At 39.4% G+C, this 27,801-nt stretch overlaps 1 protein-coding gene across 1 annotated transcript; it reads left to right on the forward strand.

The window, feature by feature from the left end:
* The first annotated feature begins 531 nt into the window (after positions 1-531).
* On the forward strand, positions 532-27,801 carry hcn4l (hyperpolarization activated cyclic nucleotide-gated potassium channel 4l). Its single transcript, XM_067379727.1, has 8 exons — positions 532-1,172; positions 11,387-11,810; positions 13,383-13,544; positions 16,128-16,346; positions 21,783-21,929; positions 22,043-22,283; positions 25,441-25,605; positions 26,243-27,801. The coding sequence occupies exons 1-8, from the start codon at positions 532-534 to the stop codon at positions 27,799-27,801; spliced, it is 3,558 nt and encodes a 1,185-aa protein (XP_067235828.1).

Here is a 27,801-nt window from a genome sequence, read left to right on the forward strand (position 1 = left end):
GCCATTTTGCATTTTTTTTATTTAATGTTTAGCGAAAATACACATCAGCAAAGATAGGCAAGCTGAAGATGTCATGCCATATGTCTTTTTTTTTTTTTTTTTTGCTACACCCCTAACAGTCGGTTTAGGTGGTGCGTGCTTATTTGCTGTCTGCGCTTCTATGGCAACGTAATAGATTATCCATCCCCACGCATGTTACCACAACTGAACTGGACATCTTTTGCACACTGGATTACTGATGTGTCAATGGCCGGGTGCTTCGTATAAGTGCTGTTTCAAGAGTAGTTTGTAAAGGGGGGGTGCAATGATTTGTCATTGAGACGCGCGTCAAATTGCTTCTCGTTCAGACACGTCCGTCCGTCTTCCCGCATCCAGTGTGCGCGCTTTGATTCTGCGCTCTCGGAATAGGTGTCTAGTATTACAGATGCAGCGGGATGCATATTTGTGCATTCATATTTTTGACGACCTATTTTCCTGCCTCTTCTCAGATGATACCGACTGTCATTTGTTCTGTTAAGGTGGTCGATCACAATGCATTCTTCCATGCGCAAACGTCTCTATAGCTTGCCACATCAGTTTGGACACAAGGGTGCTATGAATCGAGACGGCGAAGACAGCGACAAGGACACTCGGAGGAAAAGTGTCAAGATGAAGCATCTTCCCTCCACGGGGAGCTCTAAAGGTGTCAGCGAGGCCAAGAGCGGAGACGCGGAGACCGATGTGGGGAGACCCTTCAGAACCAACGTGAACGGCGACTGCCGGAGGTTCAGGGGCAGCCTCTCTTCCATCACCAGCCGACATGCTCCAGACGCGGATCTGGCGGAGCAGAGGCGCCTCATCGGGGATGCAAGCCCCGAGGACGAAGGTCCCTTGGAGCAAACCGGACCTGGAGAGAGCCAGGGCGCGCAGGGCGGTAGCGGCGACGGGGCACAGCAGGCGCCCTCAGAAGAACAGTCCACTTTCGTAAAGTTGGAGGGTATCGATCAGATCCTGCCGGACGATGAGAGGTTATACCAGGCGGGCTTTATGCACAGGCAGTTTGGAGCGATGCTTCAACCGGGAGTCAACAAGTTCTCGCTTCGAATGTTCGGGAGCGAGAAGGCAGTGGAGCGCGAGCAAGAACGGGTCAAATCTGCAGGCTTTTGGATCATTCACCCATATAGTGACTTCAGGTAATTCACTGTCAAATTATCGTCTATGCAAATATTCCCTCTGCCATTAGGCCTCCAGCAAGGAGCTCGCCAAAATTAAACTGATATTGAGCTTTGCTCACATCTCCGAGAAGATTAAATACAGCCTATTTTATAGTTTTGTTTTTAAAAACGTCTTTCTGTGTCCTTGAGCTTGCCAAGGATATTAAAATCAGGCCCATGCTGCTGCCTTCACTAACATTACCTGGTCATATTCACCTCTTTCCTGTTTGAATGACATTGATACCATCCACATTGCCAGAACACATAATGCAAGGGCAAACGTGCCTATGAGTTTCTGTGATTGTTTTGGCACTCATTGTGTGAAACTTTCACTGCACCATCACAGAAGTGAGCTGTCTCTAATCTCTTACTTTTACTGCATGGAAATAAGTCACACAGTCATATTTAGATTTGTGTTGTTCTAATGCGACGCTGCTGTTTTCTCTCTAACAGAGCTGTATAGGGTGATCAAAATGGGTTAACATGACGACAAGCATTATTGGGAGCAAACATAAGAGAGGATTACGACAATACAATTTATTTAATGGCACTATGGTTGGTGTGGCTGAATGGTCTGAGTTGGAGGGGGCAGTATACTAACAGTCAGGTAGCTGAAATGGACCACATGGCCTTCGCACAGTCAGGACATCGTGTAAGCCGAGCAGTTATGCGCTTCTAATGAGCTTTTGCCACATTGTTTTGGATATCAGATGAAATGAAAGACTTAAATTGGGGTTGTGCTACAGTAGTGTTGCAAATGTGGACTTTGAAATCGACAGTAGCTTTTAATCATCATTTAATCATTCTCATAACGTTCCAAACCTGTATGACTTGTTTTTTTTTTAAAACATCTGCTTACAATGAAAGTCAAAATCCATTTTTTTTGTTTGTTTTGTTTGGACCCCATTGACTTTGTATGGACAAAAAACAATCCACTGTTCCACATAAGTCATACATATATTAAGTCATACAGGGTTGGAACAAGATGAAGGTGAGTAAATAATGGCAGTATTTTCATTTTGTTTGTTTTGTTTTTGTTTCTTTGCAATGCGTAATTCAGAATATTAGTAAAACAAACACCTGTGAAAAGTCATTACGGAAAATTTCTTATTAACGCAGTATGTTGGGTTGGCGCCAATAGCCTTGTGGGCAGCGCCGACATATAGCACTTTTGCGCTTCGGGCGACTCAACTTTGAGTCTCAGCTTGTGGACCTTTCCCGATCCTGTCCCCCTCTCTCCCACTTCGCTTCCTGTTTGCTTACTATCCTATTATCATAAGAAAGGCAAAAATAAATCTAAAAAAATATATTGGGCCCTATTTTTATGGATTTTTCTTATTGTTTCCCTTTAAAGGATTAGTTCACTTTCAAATTAAAATTTCCTGATAATTTACTGACCCCCATGTCATCCAAAATGTTCATGATGAAAACATTCCAGGATTATTCTCCATATAGTGGACTTCAATGGCCTCCAAATGGTTAAAGGTCAAAATTACAGTTTCAGTGCAGCTTCAAAGGGCTTTAAACGATACCAGACGAGGAATAAGGGTCTTATCTAGAGAAACGATCAGTCATTTTCGAAAAAAATAAAATAAAAATAATATACATTTTAACCATAAATGCTCATCTTGAACTAGCCCTCTTCTTTTCTAGCAGTGTAGACACTGCTAAGTGTATTGCTGCCCTCCACAGGTCAAAGTTTGAACTAATTGTTATATACTTGCACTAGCATGAATGACAAATTAGTTTAAACTTTGACCTGTGGAGGGCAGTAATACACTTAGCAGTGTCTACACTGCTGAAATACAAATAGAGAAAAAGAAGAAGAAGAAGAGCGCTAGTTCAAGATGAGCATTTATGGTTAAAACGTGTATACTTTTTTTTTTTTTTTTAGAAAATGAGCGATAGTTTCTCTAGATAAGACCCTTATTTCTCGTCTGGTATCGTTTAAAGCCCTTTGAAGCTGCACTGAAACTGTAATTTTGACCTTTAACCATTTGGAGGCCATTGAAGTCCACTATATGGAGAATAATCCTGGAATTTTTTTCTCAAAAACCTTAATTTCTTTTTGATTGAAGAAGGAAAGACATGAACATCTTGGATGACATGGGGGTGAGTAAATTATCAGGAAATTTTAATTTGAAAGTGAACTAATCCTTTAACTTCAGTAGCATTTGTACTGGCAAAACCATCCAACATCCAAACCATTCATCTGACTGAAAACTCTTTAAAATAAAGAGGGTTTTGCAGCAATGCCATATAAAATACCATTTTTGTTTCTTTTGGTGAACTGCTCTTAAAAGACCCATTTTTTTCTTTGGAGTGTAGGAATTTTTAACAATCTGCAGAATGTTTTCAATATAAAGAACCTTTTGTGATGGTAAGGTTCGATGGATATCAGAGGTTCTTCATGGAACCATCAATGCCAGTAAAGAACCGAGAAAAAATGTGTCAGCGAGACTTGTTGAGGACCCAAAAAACACAGCAGCAGGTGATTTGTAAAGATTCACCTGTCACAAGAGGCAATGTCCTTAGTCGTCTGGCATTTTCAGGTGTCATTTTCACATTTGCCCTTGTCTCCTTCCTCTCGCACTTGCTACATCCCTCTCTCCCCGTGCTCTCTGACCTTCCTCCCCTCAGCACTGTTAGGGAAGGGGATGGGCGATGCAGGGAGTTCCATTTGCTGATTGCATCACCTGGTTGATGAAGAAAATGAGAAGAGAGTGTCAGAATGTAGAGCTGTTGAGAGGGGGTGGAAGGTTAGCGTCAGTGTTCAAGGGGTTCTGGAATAAGTGAAGCAAAGAGACGTGCTTTTTTAATGAATCACCACAGAGCAGCTCTGTTCTGCAGTGCATTTGGAAAGCATAGGAAATATAATTTTCTGCTAAACAATATGGTGCATCACATCATTTCTCCATTAGCTTCAGTGGAGAATGAAAGCAAAAAAAATCCTCCGTCACTAAAATCAGTGACAAACATTTTAGCCATTTTTAACAGAGCAAACATTTTAGCTCTTTATTAAATTATACACTAAACATATTACTGCAATGGATGTGGAATTCTGTGCTTAAGCAATTCATAGGTGTTTCTTCAACGTTGCACACTTTTGTGTCCCATAGATTGAACTAACATATTTTGTGTCACATGAAGGTTTATTTACATTTATTTTATTTTTATGGATTTTTATCAAGCCATTTCATAACAACTTTTAAAGGATTATCACCCTTTTGTGAACAAATGTTAAAGGGATAGTTCACCCAAAAATGAAAATTTGATGTTTATCTGCTTACCCCCAGTGCATCCAAGATGTAGGTGACTTTTTTTCTTCAGTCGAACGCAAATTATGATTTTTAACTGCAACCGCTGCTGTCTGTCAGTCAAATAATAGCAGTAGATGGGAACTTCATCTATAACAGTAAATAAAACTTGCTTAGACAAATCAAAATTTGCGTTCGACTGAAGAAAAAAAGTCCTCTACATCTTGGATGCCCTGGGGTAAGCAGATAAACATAAAATTTTCATTTTTGGGTGAACTATCCCTTTAACACACATTATTTTAAGCATTAAGAGTTAGAAAAGTTGTTATGGTTTTAATGTTTTGAGCCATTTCATTTTTTGGAGCCATTTCATTGCAAAACTTAAAGTATCAGTGTAAAACCATACATTTTTATTATTAATAATAATAATAAACAGCATATCATATCTTACAACTATTTCAAGAACAGCTACAAAAAAAGTGAGGGGGGCAGAAATGTCAAGTGTAATACCATTTTTTTCTGAATTCTGAATTTACTCACCCTAAAGTTGTTCCAAACTTGTATGAATTTCTTTCCTCTGCTGAACACAAAAGAAGATGTTTTGAAGAATATGGATAACCAAACAGGAAAAAAAAAAATCAATCCATCAATTGTTTGGTTACCCATATTCTTCCAGATATCTTCCTAATTTTTTTAAAATTAAAGCCCAATAACCATATAATGTTAACATTTTTAATGAAAACTTATTTGATTTGTTTGTGATAGCATTGTGTCTCTATGGTAAAGACATTTGGGAGTTTGTGTACTATAGGTTTTCATTAAAATACAGCAAAGGGGCCCATTTCTTTCAAAGTTCAGGCCGATAGGTCCTTAAAGGAACACTCCAAAAATAATAATTTTCCAACTCCCCTAGAGTTAAACAGTTGAGTTTTACTGTTTTCGAATCCATTCAGCCGATCTCCGGGTCTGGTGCTAGCACTTTTAGCATAGCTTAGCATAGTTCATTGAATCTGATTAGGCCGTTAGCATCTCGCTCAAAAATGACGAAAGAGTTTCGATATTTTTCCTATTTAAAACTTGACACTTCTGTAGTTACATTCTGTACTAAGACCGACAGAAAATGAAAAGTTGCGATTTTCTAGGCCGATATGGCTAGGAACTATACTCTCATTCCGGCGTAATAATCAAGGAACTTTGCTGCCGTATCATGGCTGCAGCAGTGCAATGATATTATGTAGCGTCTCTCACAAACGTCTCCATGGTTGCAAGGCACGTTCCCTGTGCAAGCAGGGGGTCACATGCACTGTGTAATATCATTGCTAATGGTCTAATCAGATTCAATGAACTATGCTAAGCTATGCTAAAAGTGCTACCGCCAGAACCGGAGATCGGCTGAATGAATTTGAAAATGGTAAAACTCAACTGTTTAACTTTAGGGGAGTTGGAAAATGAGCCTATTTTCAAAAAAAGTGGAGTGTTCCTTTAACTCAATCTGCTTACAATCACATCATTCTCTATAGAGCACAGCTGATTTGTTTCTGCCGTATCAGCAGCCAATGAGATCACAGCTAAAACTTCAAATGCTTAGTCAGCATTTGCTGTAGCAGTTGCAGCGCACTTTCAAAAACCCTCCTCCTTCCCCAGCTCCACCTGTATAGATCTGCTTTGCGTAATTCATGAATGCTATTGCACAGCAGCAGCATGTCTTACTTGCCTACAGCAGATGTATTGTGTACCTATTGGCTGTAGCAAGTCCCATACTTGCTCCACAGCAGCAGTGTAGCAAATCTATTTGGCCAAGACCAAACATATCAACATTGTCATATCCATCACCATGCCAAACAGTCTGAGAGTTGTCATGACAGAACTAGTGAGTGTGTTGTAGGTCTGGGTTGAGTTCACTTTCTAAAGGCCTACAAGGCCAAAAGTGCCCATTGAAGAAACATCCTTTAGACCTTTTATCTGTATTAATTTGATTCTTTTGCATGACAGCCACCCAAGTGAATCGTGGCAATAGTCTTGCATAAACCTATTATTATGTACCCAACACATTAGCTTTCTGCAGGGAACTCCAGAGGCCAGAGCGACTGGTTGAGCTCTGGTGCAGAGCGTTCGGGATGATGGCTAGATCTGGTGAGTAGAGTTGACACAGATTCCACAGAGAGATCATCACAATTGGAGGGATGGGGATTGGGAAAGACAATTAGGACTCATAATATGCTAAGCAGCAACAGATAGAGAATGAGAATGGAGAGTGTATTTTTGGCAGATTGTAACAGAAAGCTGATTATTGCAAAGGCTTTTGTTTGGATGAAATGTGTTCCCTCTGCTGTCATTTAACAGTAACTCTCCTCTGTTAGTTGATTTTTAGCCTAAATAGGGTTGTTAAAGATTCATACAACTCCAATGAAGGCCACACAAACAATGCTAGACTTTCTTGCAGAACCATTTCCACTTTTCTAAGCTCAAGTTCTCAAGTTCATACCCACGGCAGGTGTCCATTTTACAGTATATCGTGACAATCTGAGATTCACATTGCTTGCAAATGACTCTTGTGGTTTCTGGTTGTTTATAGTGTAGGTTCATATGATATATCACTTGTTTACACTTGTTAATGTGGTTACAGTTGGATATTCCCAATACAATTAGGGCTCTAGTAACAGTGTGGGTTGATGGTTGCATATACATGTTGCATGACTAGTGATGTCCGATTCTTAAGCGAATCAATCTGATGAAGTGAACCGGTTAATTGAAATGAACTTTAAATTCACTGACAGTGTAAAGGCTAATATACACATGATGGAAGCTTACAGACCATAATATAATCCTGAGATTAAGTGGACCAAGAAAATACTGTGATGTGATGTGATGTGATATGAAGAGATTACCAACTAATTGGTAGGCCAGACAGAATCTGTTTGTTGTTGTTGTTTTTCCTTTCAATTTTCATGCTTATTTTGAGGGGAAAAAATCTGGTTTAAATGTGGAAAAATGTATTATTTATTAAAATATTTAACTAACAAACACACAAGGTCTGGGGACCATGTAAAATTCTGTGACGTGGTCTTAAATACAGCATAGTTTCTTATTGAAAACTATAAATTTCACATTTTACAGAAATTATTACAATGTGGTTTTGTTTTCTTTTAACGGTTATAGTTCTTGCATAAGTGTACGGTACAAACAGTTCAGCACATGTTGCTGTATTACTTATTCTTTTTGCCTACTGACTGCTTTGACCACTGGAGCATCTGTCCAAGGCTAAATGTCAATGGCAAATCCTTTATAATCTGAAAACTGTCTGAGAATAATCTGGCAGATTTAGTGACACTTCCTATAGATGGTTTGTTCTTGTTTAATCTCCCCCAAAGCTCATTTCAAGCTATGTAAAATAGAGCAATGCGATGCAGAAGAGTGGAAATAGTATTTTTCCATTTGATTAAACCTAGATTTTATATTGCGCTTAAAAAGTAGGTATTTAACATATATGTGATTATAGTATTATCTTGCCAGAGAAGCAGCATATAATATTAGCGTAATTTTATTCAGATACTTTATTCAGATAAGATTCCATGAAATAGATTGACAAGCAAAGCACAGGTTTTTGTACTGTATTTCTTAATAAAACAGTAAGTTTCAGTGGGATATATTATAAGGCTAGCTAATAAAATGCTAGCTTATGCTAGCATTTTGCTAGCTAATAAAATGCTAGTTGCTGGTCAATTGAAAGTGGTTTTAGGAACATTATTGTTGGGAGAATTTAATTAAACAAATCTGTGTAGTGCAAAATAAATCCTTAATATTTTGTACAGATTTCCCAGACAAGAACCTAGCTAACAAAAGTATTTTCTAAATTTAATGTTTAGCTTCTTATATTTTACCACGTACGCACTCTTTCACTGTAAAAACTAAAAGTGTTGCGTTGGAATTCACACTTTAACATTAAGCCCCGCCTTCTTTGATTTGATTGGCAATCATGTTGACATTGACAAGCGTTGTTAGACCGCTGAGGCAGACCAGCCTAAAAATGTAATTTTTTTACTGTCATCCTAACAACAAGCAGAGTGGTGTGTAATGGAGAGCAGCATTATGAAATATCAGATATTGGGGGGCACAATTTGGTCATTTCCAATTGGGGGGACTTGTCCCCCTCAATGCCTATGGTGGTTAAAGCCCTGCTTAGTAGTAACATTTAAAAAAATGTTAGGCGTACTAACACTTCCAACTAAAACATTTCCGAAAAAAAAAATACGAATGATGTATAAATAAATAATGTTTTTGTGCTAACATTTTGAGAACATTATTAGACCACAACATTGAAGAAACATTCTATTAACATTACTGGATGAACATTTTTATCGTAACTTTTAGAGAACCTTGACAGAACGTTAACTAAATGTTGGGTTTTTATACTTTTGGCAAGACTCAAAACATCAAAACCCCAATTTTCAGCTGTCTGTGTAACAATATAGCTTTTTTATGTGTTTATGGTTGTTTACGCTAATATGATTGCTGATAAGTGTACCCTTCAGTCATGATCTGATACTGTGTGAGATCATGGATAATCTGCTTTTGATCGTTTCTGTGATCATTTCACAAGCAATTTGTCACTGAAGAAAACATTGTGACCTATTTATACACAAATATAAGGGCCAAGTTTAAAATCGAACAGAATGTTTTTTTTCTTGTCCATGGTGTCAAACAACACCTAATCCCACTGGACAACTCTGAAATGCTGAGAGCCTCATTCTCTCTTTGCAATCCATACCGAGCTGGATGGTTTATCAACCCTCTGTGTGATCGATTCCTGCTTAATTACAACAGCAGCAAAGGACTGGAATTTATTAACCAACTAGCTCTCCACCACGCTATAAATGAAGAATGCTATTCAACGACTTCAGTTTGTGGGGTATATCCAATGATTTGAATGAATATTAGCATATGGGGAAAAGAGTCAGGCAAATAAAGTAAAATAGTGTGAAATATGAGAAGCATTATTGAATGTTTTGTGCAACCAGAAAAGGCTCATTTTGGCATGTAAGGGCCAATGGGGTAATTAATGCTGCATTGAGCAATTATGGCGGCTTGTTTTTGTGTAAACGTTTCACCCAGCAGATCTTTTATTGATGAAATGGCGGTATTGCCAGAGGTCTCCTGGATGTCTTCCAGCCCCTTTCATTTACATACATACGACACATCCAATTACCAAACAGGGAACTCATCCATAAACGAGAAGTAATAGCCCAACCAGACAGCCAGCCATTTCCAGCGTCAGTCAGGGTCTGAGCTCATGAAGCGTTCAAAAGGAATCCTGAGTACGGTTTTTAGATTAGTGTTTGTCATTACTGACATCATAATACTTATCTTGAGGAAATTATGGCAGATGATTATGTGTATGCTTTTGGCTGATGCATGTACCCAAAACCACTAACAGTGCTTTCAAGGCAAGCATCTTATCAATTATTCCCTGGCGCATCAGTTTAACTACATGCTTTCCAGTTCTGTGTGAGCTTGCTAGTTGGTCTTAAAGTGTTAGTTCACCCAAAAATGAAAATTATGTCATCATTTACTAACCATCATGTCGTTCCAAACCCATCAGACTTTCGTTTTTATCTTCGGAACACAAATGAAAATCTTTTTGATGAAATCTGAGAGTTTTTTGTCCCTCCATAGACGGCTACGCAACTGACACTATGACGCATAAAAAAGGTAAAAAAAAGATCGTAAAACAAATCTATATGAATTGACCCTTCGCCAGGAGTTTGATTGACAGGTGATCTAACCAATCATAACACCAAATCTGCTGTTTTGTCCGACAAAGCAGTCAGGGGAGTTAGTAGATTAAAATCAGTGAACTTGAACTTGACGTATTTCCACGGTTGAAACAACATTCCTTCTGATGTTCATTCACGTGTATTTGATGCTATAAATTAGCTAGTAGGAAGCGATGAGCCGCTTGAACTGAGGTGTTACAGTGATCTGTCACAACACATTAAAGAGCCACAAAACGGTATTTATTGTTTAAATTTCTTTGAGACTTGGTTTCATTTCAAAAGTAACCTGCTCTGTCTTGTCTGTCGACGCGTTGTCAGTGTCGTCTTTGCTCCCCAATGTATTTTTCACTGTGTGAGAACATGATGTGTGGCGTAAGAGCAGCATGGTTTTTGGGACATAGCAACAGTAACTAAAGGGGGCGGGTCTTTGCAAATGGTCAATTGAGCGGTTTAATCCAAATCTTCTGAAGAGACTTTGTCGCTTTATATGATGAACAGATTTAATTTAGGCTTTTTTTCACATATAAACATTGATCAGCGAACATAAACAGAAGCTCAATCGAAACGCGAGAACAAACCTCTTGCGGAAGCTCAAATGTGCGGTGTAATCGAGAACGAACCTCAATGGTTCTTGAACGTCAAGTGAACATGCTTGAGCTTCTGTTTACCACAACTGATGTGTGAGTTGATGATTGTTTATATGTGAATATAAGCCTAAATTCAATCTGTTCATCATATAAAGCGATCAAGTCTTTTCAGAAAATTTGTACTAAACCACTCAATTCATATGGATTAGTTTTACAATGTCTTCATGAACTTTTTGAAGCCTCAAAGTGATAGTTATGTAGCAGTCAATGGAGGGACAGAAAGCTCTCAGATTTCATCAAAAAGATCTTTATTTGCATTCCGAAGATGAAAGTCTTACAGGTGTGGAACAACATGAGGGTGAGTAATTAATAACAGAAATTTCATTACTGGGTGAACTATCCCTTTTAATGTTTCTGTGCATGTTGGTTTGTATGTAAAAGAGAATTCAACTACTATTAAAAAAGAAGCACTTAACTGTAATATATAATCTTTAATTGCCTTTAATCGGTAATGAGTCCAAAGGTCATTACAGACTCTTCTCTTCCTAACGCTTTGTCTATTTTATGTCCTCCAGGTTCTACTGGGACCTGATCATGCTGCTCTTGATGGTGGGCAACTTGATCATCATCCCCGTAGGCATCACCTTCTTCAAAGATGAACACACTCCCGCCTGGATAGTCTTTAACGTGGTCTCTGACACATTCTTCCTGGTTGACTTGGTGCTGAACTTCCGCACTGGGATCGTCAAGGAAGACAGCACGGAAATCATTCTGGACCCTCAGCAGATCAAGGTGAAGTATCTTCGGAGCTGGTTCGCTGTGGATTTCATCTCCTCCATCCCTGTGGATTACATCTTCCTCATTGTTGAGACACGAATCGACTCGGACTTCTACAAGACGGCGCGAGCTTTGAGGATTGTGCGTTTCACTAAAATACTCAGTCTGCTTCGGCTACTGAGATTGTCCAGACTCATTAGATACATCCACCAATGGGAGGAGGTAAGATACACCTGTGTTGACTGTTAGATTGTAACATATCTATTGCAAATAAACACATTTTCTTGCGGCTTGTTTAATATTCCCATACCGTGTCTAATGAATATACTCATTCCATAAACACAACTGTAACCGTAATGTAAACCATTAAAGCAATTTTTTTTACTTGAAATTAAAATTCTGCCATCATTTACTCACCCTCATGTCATTCTCAAGTCATGAAGGATGGAGATTTGGGCTGTTGAGCTCTAAAATGACAAAAAAAAAAATTTAAAAGTACCATAGAAGTACCAAAAATACTGCTTATTTTAATATATACACAACTGTTGAAAAGTTTGGGGTCAGTAGGGTTTTTTTTCTTGCACAAATGATTTCAACATTGATAATAATAGAATTATGGATCATGTGACACTGAAGACTGGAGTAATGATGCCGAAATATCACAGGAATAAATTACATTTTAAAATATATTAAAATAGTAAACAGTTATTTTAAATTGTAATGATATTTCATAATATTACTGTTTTTACTGTATTTTGGTCAAATACATGCAGCCTTGGTGAGGATTGGGTACTATGCAACACTTTTAGGTTTGGAACAACATTTAAATGATGGCAGAAATTTAATTTTGAATGGACTCTTCTTTTAAATACCTATGGAATCAGGGGGAAATGATTGGTAACAGTGTCCTCTAAAGGTAGTTTCACACTGTACCAACAGATGCCAACAAATGTGAACAATCACTAGATTACAGTCAGTTCTTGGACATCCCACGACCCAACAATGTTCAACTGGCGAAAACAAGCGCCGACAGACGCCGACAGGAGTAACACACTGATCCAACAAAGTATCTTTTGCTGTTGGTCGGCATCTGTCTGTAACGTGTGAACTGACCTTAATACTGACCTAATAGAATGGCTAATGGAAATGTTGTTCTAGGACCAACGAGTGTTGATCCAGGAACACACCCTACTTGTTAAAATCACGGTCAGCAACAATGGACAAAAAGTCACACTCGTATCTGAAACTCAGGGACAGTTTTCCCATCACGTGGATTTAATTTTAGCTCTGCCAAAGAAAGCTGCTTCTAAATCAAGCTGCAATTAGCCACAATTGCAGACAGCAATGTGTTACTCAACCTAACCATTGTTTGTCCATGGCAAAGTTAAAAGAGTGCACCATGACCCTTTAATTGCATCGATCGCTCAACCCTATCGGCCCCCAACTTTGCAAGTTAACGGAAATCTATTGGATTTCGCACTTTAATTACTGCTATTTGGGAACGCCATCTTTTTGTTCACTGGGGGGTGGTGCATTGGTGCCGTTATGGATTGTGGGTAACATCAGCCTCTCTTTTGGCCTCCCACTGATCTCCTAGGAACTATTAGTGACATTAGCAGAAGAGATACAGTACCTTATGTAATACTCCACAAGCCAAGCATTTTGCTACTAAAAACCAGCTTAAGGACAATGTGGCCTAGAACTCAGTGAGGATTAAATCTTAATTGTGACCCAGTGCAGTATATTCTAGTTCTGCCATCATGGTCGCACATCTCTGACCTCTTTTTCCTTTAGATTTTTCACATGACCTATGATCTGGCTAGTGCCATGGTGCGCATTGTGAATCTCATTGGAATGATGTTGTTGCTGTGCCACTGGGACGGATGCTTGCAGTTCCTGGTGCCCATGCTGCAGGATTTCCCTTCAGATTGCTGGGTGGCCAAAAACAAAATGGTGGTAAGTGTGAAGGGCCAATCCATGTTTGTTTCTTGTTTATTTTACATGGGCATAAGTTTTTTTGATTCCAGTATCCACATTCTGAAAAAAACCTGACAACATATATGCAGCAGAATAGAATGCCTGTATTTACATAACTGCTGCAAAACAGAATAAATGGCCTGGATAGAACATTTTGAATTATGGAAGGCTGTTTCTGCCTCAGAGTAAAAATAACAAAGTAATTGTAAGATGAAGTTTACATTGAGAAATACAAAGTTCTGTCATGAAATTATAGATGGTGCAGGCTGATAGGTCCTTAACTCAATCTGCTTGCAATCACATCATTCTCTATAGGGCACAGCTGATTGGTTCCTGCTGTATCAGTGGCCAATGAGCTCGCTGCTCAACTTTCAAACACTTGGTCAGCATTTGCTGTAGCAGTTTTCAGCACTTTCAGAAACCCTCCACCTTCCCCAGCTCCACCTGTATAGATCTGCTATGTGTAATTCATGTAGGCTATATTGAACAGCAGCAGCATGTCTTACTTTCTCACAGCATCATGTTGTGTATGTATCGGCAGTAGCAATGTTCTGCAGCAGCAGCGATAATCAACAGCAGCAACAATAACAGCAGCAGTGATGACAGTAGCAGCAATAATAGCAACAGCAATAACAGCAGCAGTAGCAATAACAGCAGCAGTAGAAATAACAGCCACAGAAGCAGCAATAAACAACAGCAGCAGCAATAACCAAAAACAGCAGCAGTAGCAATAACAGCAGCAGCAATAACAGCATGTCTTACTTTTTCACAGCAGTGTGTTGTGTATGTATCGGCAGTAGCAAGTCCCGTACTTGTTCTGCAGCAGCAGCGATAATCAACAGCAGCAGTGATAACAGCAGCAGCAGCAGCAGCAATAACAGCATGTCTTACTTTTTAACAGCAGCGTGTTGTGTATGTATCAGCAGTAGCAAGTCCTGTACATGTTCTGCAGCAGCAGCAGCAATCATCAACAGCAGCAGCAATAACAGCCGCAGAAGCAGCAATAATCAACAGCAGCAGTGATAACAGTAGCAGCAATAACAGCTGCAGAAGCAGCAATAACCAACACCAGCAGCAATAACCAAAAACAGCAGCAGTAGCAATAACAGCAGCAGTAGCAATAACAGCATGTCTTACTTTTTCACAGCAGTGTGTTGTGTATGTATCGGCAGTAGCAAGTCCTGTACATGTTCTGCAGCAGCAGCAATAACAGAAGCAGTAGCAATAACAGCCGCAGAAGCAACAATAACCAACAGCAGCAGTAGCAATAACAGCCGCAGAAGCAGCAATAACAGCAGCAGAAGCAGCAATAACAGCAGCAGCAGCAATAAAAGCAGCAATAACAAACAGCAGCAGCAGCGTAGCAGATCTATTCCTTCAAGACCAAACATATCAACATTGTAATATCCATTACCATGTCAAACATGAGAGTTGTCATGACAGAAGTTAAGTCCTTTGTGTGTCACAACTACTAAAAAGCAAAGGCACAATCGCAAGAAATGAAGTCACATTGTGAGATATATAGTGACAATTATAATGTGGCATTTATGTGAAATAAAGTGCCATTTATGAGATAAAAAGTCAGATTTAGCAATATTAAGCCACACTGTGAAATATAAAGTCACAATTACGAGATCATAAATTAAAAGAAATTGTTGCAGTTTTTCATGATATAAAGCCACATTGTGAAATATGAAGGTGAAATTGGGAGAATTATGAGAAAAAATGTTCCAATTATGGGAAACTATGTTGCAATTGCGAGAAATAGTCACAAGTATGAGAAATAAAGATGCAATTACAAAAAAAAAACACATTGTAGATATTAAGAATTATGGTCAAAATTACAAGAAATAAAGTCACAATTATGACAAACAACGTTGCAATTGTAAGCTATCAAGTCGTAATTACTTTTTAATTTTTTACTCTGAGGCAGTACTGGCTTGCATATTGAACTAATATTTATAAAAGTAATGTTTTTGACTGAAATAAGGTCAGCTGCATCATTTCCTGGACCTGCATGATAAGTATTTGGCCCAAAAGTGCCAGGCCTGAGCAAATCATTTTGCAAAAAGACAAATACTGTTTGTGACTATGCTTCATTTGCATTTGTTAAACAGTACCTTCTGCTTTCCTCCATCCTCTGATATCAAGAAAGCACGTGCAGCGTTCGCAATGACCCTTCTGCTAAAGGACGTGATATTTCCCTCTCTCTCTCTCTCTCTCTCTGGCCTTTACTAAGGCTCTTTCTGAGTCCTGTCAGAAATATATAGAAACACTGTCACTTTTTTTTCAGTCTAACACTCTCTCGCGCTCTTTCTCTCACATTCTGTCATTCTCAACTCTATTTTCTCTCTTCTCCCTCTCATTGGTTCATACCTTTGTCCCTTCACGACACGTTTTGTCCCTCTTTCACAGTCTCCTATTTCTTTTGCTCTCTATCACAATTGATGTCTTTCAAGCTTATAATTATATTCATGCTTTAATTTGGGTTCTTTTTTCTCTTTATCTCTTTCCCGCTTTCTCTCTTTCTGTCCATCGCTCCCTTTCTCTCTTTCCTCACAGAATGACACATGGGGTCAGCAGTACTCTTATGCCCTGTTTAAGGCCATGAGCCACATGCTGTGTATCGGGTATGGCATGTACCCTCCTGTGGGCATGACGGATGTGTGGCTGACCATCCTCAGCATGATCGTGGGCGCAACCTGCTATGCCATGTTTGTGGGCCATGCCACCGCCCTCATTCAATCACTGGACTCCTCACGCAGGCAGTACCAGGAGAAGGTTAGTAAAAAAAGAGGAGGTTATGAAATCAGTTGCTCCGAGATGCTAAAGTCTGAATGTTCAGATGCATTGCGATGTAAAATTATTTAAATGATTAATTATTATTTTGTATTATATTACAGAATAATTTAATATAGGGAAGCTTGGGGCAACTGTAACGCAAAATTCCTTTGCTCATAAATAAGCTAAAACACATACTCTGCACATGCTCAGTAAAGTTTGTGCTTTGAGAAATTATGTTTGGATGTCTGAAATTCTGATTCCCTTGGAACACAGTTCATATCAATTTTATTTGATCAAGTTGGGGGCCATTGTAAAAGTAAAAGTCACTTTTGATCAATTTAAAGGGATAGTTCACCCAAAAATGAAAATTTGATGTTTATCTGCTTACCCCAGGGCATCCAAGATGTAGGTGAATTTGTTTCTTCAGTAGAACACAAATGATGATTTTTAACTTCAACCGCTGCGGTCTGTCAGTCATATAATGCATGGCAATGGGAACTCCATCTTTAAGATTTAAAAAAAAAACATGCACAGACAAATCCGAATTAAACTCTGCGGCTCATGACAACACATTGATATCCTAAGACACAAATCGATCGGTTTGTGCGAGAAACCAAACAGTATTTATATCATTTTTTACCTATAATACACCACTATGTCCAACTGCCTTGAGCATCCGGTGTGTGAGGTCTGAATGCACTCTGATACCGGAAGCGATCTCTCGCACTCGTTGACATATACCCGCGAGAGATCGTTTCCAGCATCAGAGCGAGTTTTCAGACCTCACACACCTACCACATTAGCGGTAAAATATTATATAAATACTGTTCGGTTTCTCGCAAAAACTTAGGACATCAATGTGTCGTCATGAGCCGCAGGGTTTAATTTGGACTTGTCTGTGCATGTTTTTTTTACTCTTATAGATGGAAGTTCCCATTGACATGCATTATAAGACTGACAGACCACAACGGTTGAAGTTAAAAATCATCATTTGTGTTCTACTGAAGAAACAAAGTCACCTACATCTTGGATGCCCTGGGGGTAAGCAGATAAACATCAAATTTTCATTTTTGGGTGAACTATCCCTTTAATGCTGAATAAAAGTATTAATTGCCTAAAAATATCTTACTGACCCCAAACTCTGAACAGTAGTGTATATTATATTGATGGTCGGTGTTGGGGAAAGTTACTTTTAAAAGTAATGCATTACAATATTATGTCACACCCTTAAAAAGTAACTACTTGCGTTACTAAGTTACTTTTTATGGAAAGTAATGTGTTCATTTTGATGAATACTGAATCAGTTTTTGTGCAAGTGAGATGAGTAAATGCTTACATTTAGTCTAGAACTACAATAGCCATCATGTTTACACAGCGTACATAACACCTCTACACTTACTCTCGATTTCTCTCAACATATTTTGTTGTAAATTGAAAAAGTAATGCGTTACTTTACTTTACCGCCATCACTGTTGATGGTGCATTTATTTTTGGCACATATAACTATTTCTTATACCAAATAACGGAGGTTAGTAGCAGTCCATTAGTTATGAAGGAACATGTTACAACTGTCTGCTGTATTCTTTTTATAGTTGTGGAAAATACACCGATCAGGCATAACATTATGACCACTGACAGATGAGGTGAATAACACTGATTATCTCTTCATCATGTCACCTGTTAGTGGGTGGGATATATTAGGCAGCAAGTGAACATTTTGTCCTCAAAGTTGATGTGTTACAAGCAGGAAAAATGGGCAAGTATAAGGATTTGAGCGTGTTTGACTAGGGCCAAATTGTGATCGCTAGATGACTGGGACAGAGCATCTCCAAAACTGCAGCTCTTGTGGGGTGTTTCCAGTCTGCAGTGGTCAGTATCTATCAAAAGTGGTCCAAGGAAGGAACAGTGGTGAACCAGCGACAGGTTCATGGGCGGCCAAGGCTCATTGATGCAAGTGGGGAGCGAAGGCTGGCCCGTGTGGTCCGATCCAACAGACGAGCTTCTGCAGCTCAAATTGCTCAAGAAGTTAATGCTGGTTCTGATAGAAAGTTGTCAGACAAGTCAGGGTGCTCATGCTGACCCCTGTCCACCGCCGAAAGCGCCAATAGTGGGCATGTGAGCATCAGAACTGGACCACGGAGCAATGGAAAAAGGTGGCCTGGTCTGATGAATCACGTTTCCTTTAACATCACGTGGATAGCCAGGTGCGTATGCGTCGCTTATCTGGGGAACACATGGCACCAGGATGCACTATGTGAAAAAGAAGGCAAGCCAGCGGAGGCAGTGTGATGCTTTGGGCAATGTTTTGCTGGGAAACATTGGGTCCTGCCATCCACGTGGATGTTACTTTGACACGTACCACCTACCTAAGCATTGTTGCAGACCATGTACACCCTTTCATGGAAACGGTATTCCCTGGTGGCTGTGGCCTCTTTCAGCAAGATAATATCCTGCAACAAAGCAAAAATGGTTGAGGAATGGTTTAAGGAGCACAACAACAAGTTTGAGGTGTTGACTTGGCCTCCAAATTCTCCAGATCTCATAAGATCTCAAATAAGTCTGATGGAGGCCCAAACCTCGCAACTTACAGGACTTAAAGGATCTGCTTCAGGGGTCTAGTGGAGTCCATGCCTCGATGGGTCAGGGCTGTTTTGGCAGCAAAAGGGGGACCAACACAATATTATGAAGGTGGTCATAATGTTATGCCTGGTCGGTATATATACTAATGGAAACCCCCCAAAAATGCAATATTCATTGGTAAGCCAGCAATTAAGGCAAAGACCATTTTAATGAGTGTGAGCAGCTGCCGTTTCCCACTTAGTTGAGCATTGTAAAGGTTTCCCAGCAGACAAAATTTCCTCACTCACTGCCTTTGAAGTCCTGTTTAAAAATAGAAAAACCAGGGTCGAAAATGAGTGGAGAGAAAAATATTAAACGACGAGGGTTTGTGAGTTTTGAGCAAGGCTTGAAATGCGGTTTGCGAGTCGTGGAGGCTTCTGACCTCTGTGGTGATCAATACGCAGTTTTATCGTGTCTGTAAGTGTGCTGGAGTGGTAATTGAACTGTTGTCATTTTCTATGAGAAGAAAATACAAGTGCTTTGACCTCTGCTGTGTTAAAAGATTCAAGTCAATTCAGCCCGACTGCGGTTGTCGTGGCAACTTGCATTGTTGATACAGGAGCCTGTATTGATGTGGTTTCCTTCTAGAAAGGATTCGGCTCTTTCTTGTGTTTTGTTTTCTCAAAAGCCCAGTGCATGAAGGCCGACAGTTTTGATTACAGTACATAATTTAGAGTTCCTCTCCACATCTGTTTGAGAGGGTTTTGAAGCTCTGCGTAAACACAACCAGAAGTGAGAGACCGGGAGAGAGAGGAAGATTAGGTTAGGGAGAGTTCAACAGGGATAAAAATGTCTGAAGTTGTCAATTTGTCCTGTTAACTTAGCTGCCGATTTCATTACCTGCTGTATTTGGGCTTCCACACTTCGATTGGATATCTCTCCTCAGTGTCAATGCGATTACCAGCATCCATTTCCAGAAAAAGGACAAATTCCAATGACACACTTTTTTTCCCCGACACCATGAGTCATGCTTGCCTTACGCTGGCATTTCGATGAGCGACTTCACACCCTCGCCGGTCTCCGCAGTTGAAACCTAACTGTATTGCGTGACATTATTTCCTGTTGTTTGAACTCATCCTGCTGGCTTTGTCCCCTGCCCTTGAATATGATAATAGAAAAGCCACTCTAAGAGACCAAGTGTAGCTGCGCCGGTGAGATGTTCACAGCTGACATGGCAGGAACATTAGCATGTGGTGAAGGGCACATTGGAACCGGCTACCGTCGACAGCCGAGACAGGAGTTCATAGAAGCGGGAGAGAGAAAGCAAAATGGCTAGTGACAGAACAAAGTTTATTAGAAAGGACAGGAGAGGCAGAGAGTCGTGCGGCGTAATGTCGCCGAGCCGCAGTGCTGCAGACGCTCTCTCTGCCAGTTTCGGAGACACGAATGAAATAACAAAGAGACAGTACAAGGGGATCGTGGGTAAAATAAACCCTATCGATACTGTATGTCCTTTCCTTCGAAGTCAAAGCGACAGGCATGGAGAGAGAGACAAACAGAAAGACAATGATAAATGGGGAGATGGCCGCTGATGTGAAAATACTGCCGAGCTTTGCAAATGGAGCCTGGGAAGACTGCCGTAAATATGGAGCCGGACAGTTACACTGACCAAGCTATTGTTTTGCAAGACATTTAGTCAATATTTATTTATCAGTAGCAGTGTAGTTAGAGACTCAGTGTCTGAGGAGGGTTTAAAGTCTGTTTACACCAAATCATAAAATCATACATGACATGGGCACTATGGGCTCCTTCAATCCAAGTACAAATTATTGGACTGTGATCCTTTAAAAAAAAGAAATGACAGTACCTTAGTAAAGTGATGGTATCAGGGTATCAGATGGTAATATCATAGTACCTTACCAAATGCGTACTACTATAGTGCATATGCAAAGTATTATGATGTTACAGTGGTGTCATAAAAAAATAAAGCATGTCATGCATGTGATAATGAACAAGGCTTTTTATATACAGAAACTTTTTCTTTTTTTTTTGCTTTGTTTTGTTTTGTGTTTTTCATTGCTTTGCTTTGTTTCATGTTTTGATTTGTTTGGTTTTTTGCTTTGTTTTATTTTGTGTTTTTCATTGCTTTGCTTTGCGTTTTGCTTCGCTTTGTTTTGCTTTGTGTTTTGCTTTGTTTTGCTTTGTGTTTTGCTTTGCTTTGCTTTGCTTTGTGTTTTGCTTTGCTTTGCTTTGCTTTTGTTTTGCTTTGTGTTTTACTACGCTTTGTCTTGCATTGTTTTTGGTTTTACTTTGCTTTGTATTTTGTTTTGCTTTGCTTTTGGTTTTGCTATGTTTTTATTTTGCTGTGTGTTTTGGTTTGTTTTGTATGCCAAAGTTCCTATATCAATTAAATTAGATAAATAAATCGTAAAGGAATGCTAATAGAATTTCTTTGATTTGGAAACAATCCTAAGATTCAGATAAGATCCTACTGGATGAACTGACATTTCTCTGTATATTTATTTTTTTAATTTATTCATTTAATTTTTATTTTAAATGTTTTTTGTTGTGTTGATGTTATTTGGTTTCATATTTGATCCGCTATTGTCCTTAAAGAATGGTTCCAAATAATATATATATATATATATATATATATATATATATATATATATATATATATATATATATATATATATTATTTGGAACCATTCTTTAAGGACAATAGCGGATCAAATATGAAACCAAAAAAAAAAAATATATATATATATATTATTTTATTATTTTTTTTTATTTTTTTTGACTATTGTTGCTAAACATGTAGCTAAATGTGTAATATTCAGGTTAAAAAAAATATTGTACGTGTCATTTGTGCAGTACAAACAGGTGGAGCAATACATGTCCTTCCACAAACTTCCTGCAGACATGCGGCAGAGGATTCATGATTACTATGAGCATCGCTATCAGGGCAAAATGTTTGACGAGGAAAGCATTCTGGGAGAACTAAACGAGCCGCTCAGAGAGGTTAGTAGCAAAATACAAGAAACTTAGCATATACTTTCATTCCATAGCTTGTGTTCTAGTATTGAACAGTACTATCCACTTACTTTGCTATACACTTTATTTTTTGTTTGCAGGAAATCATCAGTTTTAACTGTCGAAAGCTTGTAGCCACCATGCCGTTGTTTGCCAACGCAGATCCCAACTTTGTGACCTCCATGCTAACAAAGTTACGTTTCGAGGTGTTCCAGCCAGGAGATTACATTATCAGGGAGGGGACCGTCGGAAAGAAGATGTATTTCATCCAACACGGTGTACTAACTGTCCTGACGAAGGGCAGCAAAGAGACAAAGATCTCGGACGGGTCTTACTTTGGAGGTAAGAGAACACCGATATCGGTGAGATGTTTGTGATCTGATTGGATGGTTTAATGCAACTTTTACATGTTTCCTAATATTAAGGTGGTTTTGAAATGTTGCTTGGTATGGATTCTCTTATAACCTAATGTTGATGGATTGGCATTTAAATTGCAGCAAATAAGTTTGTGTTTTTATAAGAGAGGTTTTTTGTGCTTAATGTTCAGGCTGGTACCACTGTGTTCTTCAGTGTTATCGGATGGTTCTCTAAGGGAACCAAATCAGTGAATGGCTACGCTTTTTGAGCCTGGGGAAATTCCTCACCCAGCATAAGTTAACCATTCATGAAATTAATTTCCCTCACAAGATTGAGGAAGGAGGGGAAGATAACAGTTTGAGTTGAGCTTTGTCATCAGAGGCTGTTCACTGCAGTTTTTCTCATTACAATTACCATTGTATGAATCCACATAGATTTACGTGTTTTTTTGTCTTGTACATTTTCTGTTTTTAATTTTGCCATTTATCATTTATATGTTGTCTAATGTCCATTATTAAATGCCTTTCAAAATTGCAAAAAATTAAAGTTGACCTTGTATGCAAATGGTGAGTCTAACAAACAAATCAACATTCTCTATTTTCTGAGGAAAATGAGGGTGATGCAAATATTTTGAAATAAATTATTTTATACACACCACCTGGTCTCCAAATGTAAGCTAGCCTCTTTCCTAGCGTTCTGTGCCATTATAAACTCTATTACTGTCTCCTGTGTGGTTCTGGGTTCACAACTAAGTAGTTTGTGCTATCAGTAAGCTGCAGATTTAGTCAAGGAAAAAAATGTCATCATATTTTCCCCCAAAAAAACCTTCCCTTCTGCCTGGGCTCGTTTGAGGTCATTACATGTTCAACAAGCCGCTCATAATCTCTTTTCCCATAAACCCTGTGTGAAAGTGGAGAAAGGAAGAGCAGTCTGGATTGTGGCCTAGTACCAAGCTCACCCAGTCCCCATGTGGCATCTGTTCTTTCTCTTTACAATCTGGTATAGTTTAGAATGCAATACTAGTACAATACTAGTGCAATACAGCACACTGTATATACTGTATACTTCCTACTGTTTTATTATTTAAGAATAATAGAATGTGCAATAGCACATTTAACTATACATATATACAGTACCATTCAAAAGTTTGAGGTCAGTATGATTTTTTTTAAAGAAATGTTTACTTTTATTCAGCATTTTTTAATGTTACAAAAGTTTTCTATTTCAAATACTGTTCTTTTGAACTTTCTATTTCTCAGAGAATACTGGAAAAAAAAAGATCAGTTTATCTGTTTTTAATATGAAATGAAATGTTTCTTGAGAAGCAAATCAGCATATTAAAATGATTTCTGAAGGATCATGTGACACTGAAGACTGGAGTTATGATGCTGAAAATTCAGCTTTGGATCACAGGAATAAATGACATTTTAAATTATATTTAATAATTGTAATAATATTTTACAATAATAGTGTTTTTACTGTATTTTGATCAAATAAATTATCAAATACGACAATGTTTTTTTACGACAAAAACACTAAAAAAATATTACTGACCCAAAACCTTTGAACAGTAGTGTAAATAATTAGTTTATTTGCTATATTTTTGCATTTCTAATCCAATTTTACCACTTCTGTGTAAAAGTATCTTAAGTAAAGTAAAAATGCTGGCATTCAAATTGAGAAGGAAATCACAGCAAATATCATATATATAGTAAAAGAAAAGCAATGGCAAAGCCTCATAATAAAAACAAACATGGTATTATCATGGTAACGTTGTCTTTGTATTTTTATGCACGTCATTTATTGTTTATTTTTGTTTGTCCATCTTTCCTGACCCTCATGCCACCCTACTTCCCTCCCCCCCTCAGGATGTGTGTTGGTGAGTGTGCATTCTGATGGAGTGGTTCTTGGCAGTAGGTTCTTTATGACTCTGGCCATGACGACTAGACAGGGTGAAAAAGAGAGTGAAATTAATCTCTACAGCCTGTTTTACCCCTCTGTCTTACCCAAATAACACTACCTCATCTTTCAGGTTCTTGAATGTCCAACAGCACCTCATTTATCCCCATAGTATTTTTATTCTTCAGCACCCATCATAAATACCAGCTGCACATATGCAAGCATTCAAAAATATCTTGTTAATAATCTTGAAAGTGGTATAAGCTGTTATATTTCGAATATCACACCTAAAAATGTTCCTATATTAACAGATTGATGAATTGAGAAATAAAACTTTGTTTCTTTGACAGCCCAACAGCCGAAATGAGCACATGCTACATGTGTTAGCCATTCAGAAACCTGTTTTCAGAGAATATATTTGTAATTAGGTTTATTTTGATACCCCCATTGGCAACTTGTCATTGATTGTTTTAAGCTTTAACCTGATTTATGCTTAAAAAACAAGAAAAAACTAATCTAATTCATGCGATTTACTGGCTAAGTCTGGTGGAAGTTAGCAAAATGGCTAACAGTGTTTAGCTGTTCTGTGTACAGAAAACCATGCACTTTTTTAGGTTTTAAAAATGCTACAAACTAGTCAGTGAGCTTTTGGGAAAGCAGTAAAACTGTATTTCTCGGGTTTGAAGGTGAGGTACTGACTGGGAACACCTGATCACTACATTAGTGTTGGCAGTCCCTTGTGTCCCCTCCTCCAACTCCTGCTTGTCTGTCACTTAGAAATTTCCTTTGCATTTCAAATACAGCTTTTACTATGTGATCTGACTGTACAGATGAAGACCAAGTACAACTCTAAGCTGTCAAAATTGTGTTTTAATGCTCTGGGTGCAGATTATAAAAAGAACATTAAAAAAAACAGACTCAAAGTATATAAAATCTGTCACTGCATTTACAGCAAGTATATTTAATTCATGGTTCCCACTATTGTGAATTTATGCACATATTAATAGTGCTGGAGTGCTCTAAACTTAGACTGAAGAAACATTTATGTTTAATGTTCAGTTAGGGGCTGGATACTAGGGTATACCCAATCATGCATTTATTTACTATTTCATTCTATTATTTATTACATAAACGTATATACTTGTAAAATTGTTCTTTCCACATGGTTGCTCATACAAAAAGAGTAGGATACGTGTTCTTCCTTTGTGGTTTTCATTTGCCTCATGTTGCAAAATGTCCACAGAGATCTGTTTGCTGACTCGAGGCAGAAGAACAGCCAGCGTCAGAGCGGACACATACTGTCGTCTGTACTCGCTCTCTGTGGACCACTTCAACGAGGTGTTGGAGGAGTACCCCATGATGCGACGCGCCTTTGAGACTGTAGCCCTCGATCGCCTTGACCGCATAGGTGAGAGCTGTCAGTTCAACAGGCCTATGTTTTTCACAGCTGCTCTGAGATGTCCTTGAAGAATGGAGAGTTTAATAAGCGGTCACATCTTGTCCCTTGCTTTTATTGTAATTTTTGCAGTTTGCAACCCTTTTTATTTGCATAATGTCATGTATTATATTCTGAAACAGGATATTCAATAATAAGAGAAAATGTGTTTTTGTTAAACCAAAGTAGCTGTTTGGCTATTGGTTAACATTTGGCGAAAAACCTGGCTTAAATCAGGGGTGTCTAAACCTGCTCCTATAGGGCCACTTTCCTGCAAAGTTTAGCTCCAACACACCTGCCTAGAAGTTCCTAGTGATTTCATGTTGATTGGCCATGTAGGGTTATAATTTTAATCATTTAAATAATATGTTTAATATTGGATTTACTGATAAATGTCTGAACTCATTTGCACATACAGTATTAGCTCTGGAATTGCCCGTTGAAGTATCCAAGTACAGGGTGGAGCAATCAAAGGAACCATTCCATATTAATTGCATTAAATGTTCATGTTCATTTTCCCAGCCCTACATTTTTTACTTTAACGCTTCAGTCAAACTACATTACTGAGTTTATCATCTATGCTTTTCTGTCTTCCTTTTTGTCCTTACAGGAAAGAGGAACTCTGTACTCCAGCACAAGGTCCAACGAGATCTTAATTCCGGAGTTCTGAACTACCAAGAAAACGAGATCATCCAGCAGATTGTGCAGCACGACAGGGATATGGCCCATTGTGCCCACCTCATGCAGACACCCCCCCCAGCTCCTCACCCAGCGCCGACTCCATCTTCCCACACCCCCGTCATCTGGGCACCTCTTATTCAGGCCCCACTACAAGCTGCCGCAGCCACAACTTCAGTAGCCATTGCCCTGACTCGCCACCCCCATTTGCCCCATACCCTCTTCCGACCCCCTGTCCCGCTTCTTGGTTCACTGAAAGACCAGCCAGGGTATGTAAAAAGGTTCCCAACTGCACTTTCAGGCGCTGCTGCATTTGGTGGCTCCTCATCAACCAGCTCACAGTTAAGCTCTTGTATAGAGACCCCAATTCTAGACACACTCAGGGCCGAGAGATCATCTACCTCCACACCTCCGCCACCGTCCTCCAGCTCTCTGCCATCCACCATCACAACCACTGTCACCACCACCACCTCCAGCATCACAGAGTCTTCCTTCTACCCCTGTAGACCCCCTGTCTCCCACGGCTCCAAAGACTTCAGTGTTGCCCAGCTTCATTCTCAACCACAACTTCCTCAGGCCTCTTTCCCTGGCATTGCTGCATCACTTCGTGGTTTCTTCCAACAAGGAGCAGTTGGAGGAGAGGCTGTCCAGCTTTCAGTTCCCCCTACATCCACCCTTACTCCTTTGATAGCGCACTCCGTAAGTCCCATCCTGACCCAACTGCATTCAGCTCAGCCAAATCTTCAACCAACAAAACCAAGCCAAGACTTGAATAAAGTTGCAAGGAAAGCCTCCCAGTCTCCTAAAACAGAGTCCCCTATCCACTCCAGGAGCATTCTTGAACAAGTCCCGAGCCCACCAAGTCCCATACCATCCCAGCAAGTCCCATCCCAGCACACTCAAATTGGTCTACAGCCAGATGTTCTTTCCCAAGAACCATCTGCTCTTGCTTCTCTTGCACAATATGGGTCCGGAAATGTGTCCCCATGTAGCACACCTTCAGCTTGGAGTCCCACGTGCCAGAGTCCTACTGTGGAGAAGATGAGGATGTCCATGCACAGCCACCCTGCTAGCATCTCTGGATCCCAAAGCTCACTCCTATCCCCTCAGACACTCTTCCCACCACCACCTCAACCAAGACAAAGGGGTGGATCTCTAGTTGACCTACCTTCACAAGACTTAACCACCATTACCATGTCCCTTCCAACCCCAGGACTACCTGAAAAGTCCAAGTTAGTTGGAAGAGGACCACAACCGCCAGACTTATCCCATCACCGAGGATCGGCTTCAGGTTACTCACCACTCCCATCGCCGCCTCCAATTATAAAACCATTTAGCTCAATACCTGGTCATGTTGTCCTATCGAGACAAACTTCCAAGTTGTCCATAACTCAAAGTGGGTCCTCAGGTGGGTCACCAGCCCATGGGTCTAGTGACAGGTCCAGCCCTGGGACGCCAAGCTTGCACCCAAAACTCCCATCGAACTTGTGA

This window comes from Chanodichthys erythropterus, chromosome 24 (genome assembly GCF_024489055.1).
Source record: "Chanodichthys erythropterus isolate Z2021 chromosome 24, ASM2448905v1, whole genome shotgun sequence".
Lineage (NCBI taxonomy): Eukaryota > Metazoa > Chordata > Actinopteri > Cypriniformes > Xenocyprididae > Chanodichthys > Chanodichthys erythropterus.